We start from the raw sequence: 6,000 nt of genomic DNA, 5'->3' as shown, positions 1-6,000 counted from the left end.
AACACGGCTATGACCGCTTTACCCAACGGTTCTGTTTATCACTGCGCCCTTAGCAACACCCTTAGCAACCACACGTATTAGTTTGTTGTTTTTATTTGAGCTTTTTATGCATATAACACATTGGAACACATTTTTGTTCATGGACAGGGACTATTTTTTTCTAGCGGAAGGAATGCTTTTTATTGATTTAACTTCATGAAAGTTGCACTAATTTTTTTTACTTTAATATTGTGTGGTAACAGTTTTATAAAAGCAATAAAGTACTTGAGGCAAGTGCTGTATCGTGAATAAGTAACGGCTGAAGGGGTTGCAGGCATCTCGTACCTTATTGCTTATATATACACTATACACTCTAAAAAACAAACGGTGCTATATAGCACCAAAACAGTTGCTTTGGATCGTAACGATAGAAGAACCATTTTTAGTGCCATATAGCACCGGTGAAGAACCAGTGAAGCACCAGTGAAGCACCTGTGTAGAACCATATAGTGCTATGTAGAACCATATGTGGTGCTATATGGCCCCTATATGGTTCTACACTGGTGCTTTACTGGTGCTTCACTGGTGCTTCACTGGTGCTTCACTGGTTCTTCACCGGTGCTATATGGCACTAAAATGGTTCTTCTATCGTTACGATCCAAAGCAATTGTTTTGGTGCTATATAGCACCGTTTGTTTTTTTAGAGTGTATAGCACCAAAAGTACACTATATAGCACCAAAAGTGGCCATATAGCACCGGTGAAGCACCAGTGAAGCACCTGTGTAGAACCATATAGTGCTATGTAGAACCATACGTGGTGCTATATGGCCCCTACACTCTAAAAAACAAACGGTGCTATATAGCACCAAAACAGTTGCTTTGGATCGTAACGATAGAAGAACCATTTTTAGTGCCATATAGCACCGGTGAAGAACCAGTGAAGCACCAGTGAAGCACCAGTGAAGCACCTGTGTAGAACCATATAGTGCTATGTAGAACCATATGTGGTGCTATATGGCCCCTATATGGTTCTACACTGGTGCTTCACTGGTGCTTCACTGGTGCTTCACTGGTGCTTCACTGGTTCTTCACCGGTGCTATGGCACTAAATGGTTCTTCTATCGTTACGATCCAAAGCAATTGTTTTGGTGCTATATAGCACCGTTTGTTTTTTTAGAGTGTATTTGGTTCTACACAGGTGCTCTACAGGTGCTTCACCGGTGCTATATGGCACTAAAAATGGTTCTTCTATGATTACGAGCAAAGAACCACTTTTGGTGCTATATAGCACCGTTTGTTTTTAGAGTGTATTGTTTTTTTTTATAAATATTTATTGGCAACACTTTACAATAAGGTTGTAACATGAACTAACAATAAGCAATATAGTTTTTCAGCATTTATCTGTTAATTTAAGTCAATTCCATTACATTAGTTCATATAAGTTCTATCTTATGTTAACATTAACAGCTTTGAAAGGGAACATTTAACATTACTTTTTTAAAATGTCAAATAAATCTTTGGTTGCCCAGAGTACATATGTGAAGTTTTAGTTCAAAGTACTATATAGATAATTTATTTTAACATGTTAAAATTGCCACTTTGTAGGTGTGACCAAAATGTGCTGTTTTGGGGTGTGTCCTTTTACATGCAAATGAGCTGATCTCTGCACAGATAACAGTGGCATGGTGGACAGTGCAGATTAAGGGGTGGTATTATCACCTTCTGACATCACAAGGGGAGCCAAATTTTAATGATTATTTTTTCACATGCTTGTACTAAGTTACTGTGTTGATTTTATTCACATTTTCTAGGTTGATAAAAGCACTGGTGACCCAATTATGGAAAAAATGAAAAAAGTCAGATTTTAAAGTCCTCTTTAATAAAAAAAGTATTAGTAAAAGCTGAAATTAACATGAACTAAGATTATTACATGCTGTATTAGCCTATTGTTCATTGTTAGTTCATGCTAGCTAATGCATTCACTAATGTTAACAAAAACAAGCATTCCAAAGTGTTGCCAATTTATCTGTAAGTGTGTACCGCTTGCATGCTCGATACTAAAATGCACACTAGATGGCACTAAAACATTCAATATTTTGGGCATTTCAGAGTCTGACGAAGTGTTTTGTTTACATTGATTGATCAATTTACATTGTTTTCGGGTACTTATTAATTTTTCCTCATTATGTATATTTAAACACAACAATCTTTAACCAACAATAAAATTACGAAACAACTGTCAGTTTTATAATGTCCGCACTGTCTAATGGCAGCAGGAATTTGATCCATGAGCGCGCACCAATCATGAAGATTTACGCTACAAGTGCAAGAACAACTCCTATAGTATAACTTTCCTGACATCAATAATGTACGCAATATATAAATCACAGACTTTATATGCGTATTTCCTGACAGCGGTGGAGTTATGTATCTGCATGGCCACACAGGACACCAGACTGTTGCTCCACCCAAAGAGGATATGCACGAGGAGCTAAACTGTATCCAACCTGAATCACAACTTTTCCCCGTTCAGGGCTAAAGTCCTGCGCTCGTGTATGAAATCACATGGCATTTTAAGAATGCTTCAAAGATGGCGGTAGCGTCGGCGCTTTGTGCTAACAGAGTGCAGAAAAGCGCGTGTCTGGAGGTGCTGGTGCGCGAGCGATGGCACGCGGTGTTCGCAAGTTTAAGCGACGAGTCGCTGACGCTCAGCTGCGAGGGGTCCGCGGGTGAACCCGCCGTTAACGGCATCAGCACTAACGGCTCCTACGATCACCCGGACCCCACGAGCAGTCCCAAAACCGGACTCAGGACTCCTCACGGGGATACACAAGTGCCCGAAGCGATCGCCAACCGCAAAAGATGCGTCAAAGTGATCAAGCAAGAGGTCGGGGGGTTAGGGATCAGCATCAAAGGTGGGAAGGAGAACAAGATGCCCATTCTCATTAGTAAAATCTTCAAAGGTCTGGCAGCTGATCAGACTCAAGCGCTTTACGTCGGCGACGCGATTCTGTCCGTGAACGCGATCAATCTGCGCGACGCAACGCACGACGAGGCGGTTCAGGTGCTGAAGAAAGCGGGCAGAGAGGTTGTGCTGGAAGGTAAGAAGAAAATGTTGGTTTTGGGAAGTTTAAGGCACCTGTTGGTGTGAGATGTTTACAATGCATAAACATTGCTTACAGTTACTGTATAACAAATGTCTTCTTGAATGAATGACAACACCATTGAGATTGGCATGAAAGACACTTTAGAGTCAAAAGATTTTGACAGCAACTATTCAAAGTACGTTTATAGCTACTATACATTAACTTTTTATTTGCTAATAATATATGGATATACAAGATATAGACGACACAAATGTGAGCAAATGCAAATATTTGAAGTCTTACAAGTGCACTGTATACACAGACAAAAAATTTGCACTATTAGACAGTATTCAGAAAGATAGGCTTTGCATATACTGTAATTATATAATTGCACACAAAAATATGAAAAATATGCAGAAATAAACCTTTATATAAATCAAAATATGACAGGCATTTCTAATACATTGGAGGGAATTGTTGTCTGGGTATCTTTTGTTTTGAGCTTTACACAGTGTTTTGACACCAAATGTTACCATGTCAAATGTCTTTATTCTGTTCAAGTTGAATAGTCTTACAACTCAAACCATCTAGGAACTAGTAAATCGTGTAAGTCATGACATACAGAATGGTTGACCTTTTGTCATAATCTGTTAAGCATGTAAACGTGAACTGAATTGATACATTGCTAAAGAGAAATGAATGTGTTTGTCACTGGATAAGACATTTCAAGCCATTCTTTGCTGAATTGCAAGGAAATATATCTGTTGTGTTGTAATATAGACGAGAATCTAGGACATCTGGTCAGGAAGGTGTCAGGCGAAATATATGAGATGAGATTGAACCTTTCTTATTTTGTTATTTTGTATTTGTACTGTAAAGTATGAATTTTTCAATATCACACTGTGTGTAATTTACTTACACAATAAAGGTAAAGTTGGAAATGTCTCACATACACTAATGTGTAACTTCATATTGCTGAAATTTAAAAAGTGAGGAAAATACTGACACTTAAAATTGTGCAATCTTGTTATAATGCCTAATTGACAACATAGCTAATAACAAATTTTGACTGTTTTGTTCATGAACAATGACATGTCTTTTTGAAGGTACTGATGAACTACCTTGAACAAGTTACAGGCGTTTGCATGAAATTCATGCATTGTGCTGTTTTGAGAAATGCACTTAAAAGTTTGCACATTTTAAGATTCGAGAAATGCTCTAAAGTGACTGAGATAAACTGTAAGTGGTATGGGGAAGTTACATTCCGAGGAAATCCATTTGATCTAAACATGCTGTCAGCTGTTTACTTCTGCTGGTGGAGACTTTAGCGTCATACAGTACTGTACAGGTTTTATGACATTTAGGGATTTTGGTTTACACCCCCCTAAGGGTCAGTTGGAACCAGGTTACTTTCTTTAAAACAGTATATTGAGACAGGACCTTATAGTTCAGCCATGGAGAAGGACAGTGGGTGTTTACTGTTTTCATTTCTGCATCTACAGTTACTGACCTATAATAAAGCCTGACACCCGTGACGGAGAATATCAGAATCAAACTGCTGAACACACATATTTTTGTTGGTTCATGGTTATGCTTAAAAAATGTCCAATAGGATCAAATTAAATACAAATGATAAATAATAAATGTTATTGCTTAAAAGCACTTGCAAAGAAAACATATAAACATGTTGATTGTTCATCCTTTTAAAGCACTCATGTTGTCATGTCATCACTGTACTTTTGAAATATTGATAAAAGATTTTAGCAGCGTATCAAATCTTCAAATAGAAATTTTTATGTTTCCAGCTGGTTTTCCTATCTAGGTCAATTTAGTGCATATAGTTTAAAAATAATAACACCAATTTCAGTGATTCGAGTGGGCAGAGAGAGTTCCTTTCCAATCCAAATATGAACCAATGCATGTCCAACACATTCACTCTCTTGTTATTTTGCAAGCAAGAGGGATTCGCATGCACAAGAGAGTCCCATGTGCTTGGGATTTGTATCTTTAAATAATTCACTTTGACAGTTTTTACTAGAAATGTTGGTGATGTATCATCACTGATCAATCACTATCAATCAACATTGTCATTTTATAACAGCTGGCATAGTTTATGACCTTGATGTGATTGAGAAACATCTGTGTCAATGTCTCTGGGCAAATCACACAAGTAGTCACATTGAAGTCAAGCTCTCTGGTGATATTTCAGAAAAATTTGGCAGTCTGATAACTGCCTGTCTCTTTGTATGAATCCGAAGAACAGCCCAATTCTTGTAGGATCCCAGTGAAAGAGCAGTACACTACAACCATACTTTACATGACTCACATGAGCAATTTTCCAGTCAAAGTCAGAAAAGGCTTTTCTTGTCTCTTTCAAAAAAAACCTCAAAATTTTCACACAAAAAAAGGCTTACAATGAATCTGACCAGTGTCAGGTTTAAAATGGCTAAAAGCACATACACAAAAAAAACCCTCGGGTGAACACTTGATGCTTTATAAAGATTGAATGAATGTCCAGACACTGAGTGTCTTACAACATTTACTATTGTCCAGAAAGTATAGTACTGTACTAGTCCAGAGATGTTTTAAAAGTATGGTATTTAAGCATCTGGATTCATAAATATCACATCATTGCTCTTCATTAAAGCAGGAAAGTAAAGACTACATGAAATAGAAATAATAAAATATTCTGGAAGTTTTAACAAATTCTCTATTCAAAGCCTGACTGCCTCATTATGCGCACACACAATTCAAATGTTCTTATACCCCTAGAAAGATGCTTTAGCCAAAGGCATCAAAAAGTCACACATCCAGTAAATAAATGATAAAGTTAAACAGAATGAGAGATGAACTTAAAGCATGGCGGGGTAGATACTGAACAAGGACACCACATGTTTACTAGAGTACATGCAAGCTCAGCCATTCTTTGGTTCA

General features: G+C 37.5%; 1 protein-coding gene across 2 annotated transcripts in view; it reads left to right on the top strand.

The window, feature by feature from the left end:
* The first annotated feature begins 2,450 nt into the window (after window positions 1-2,450).
* Window positions 2,451-6,000, top strand: part of sntb1 (syntrophin, basic 1) — a 31,268-nt gene continuing 27,718 nt past the window's right edge. Inside the window, exon 1 of one of the 2 annotated variants that reach the window (XM_065261269.2) lies at window positions 2,451-3,081. In XM_065261269.2, the coding sequence (XP_065117341.1) occupies window positions 2,571-3,081 (511 nt within the window). In that variant the 5' untranslated portion in view covers window positions 2,451-2,570. The remainder of the gene's footprint in view (window positions 3,082-6,000) is intronic. The other variant, XM_065261268.2, reaches the window with a different exon arrangement.

The sequence above is a fragment of the Paramisgurnus dabryanus genome, chromosome 13 (genome assembly GCF_030506205.2).
Source record: "Paramisgurnus dabryanus chromosome 13, PD_genome_1.1, whole genome shotgun sequence".
Lineage (NCBI taxonomy): Eukaryota > Metazoa > Chordata > Actinopteri > Cypriniformes > Cobitidae > Paramisgurnus > Paramisgurnus dabryanus.
This window is presented reverse-complemented; position numbering and strand designations above follow the sequence as displayed.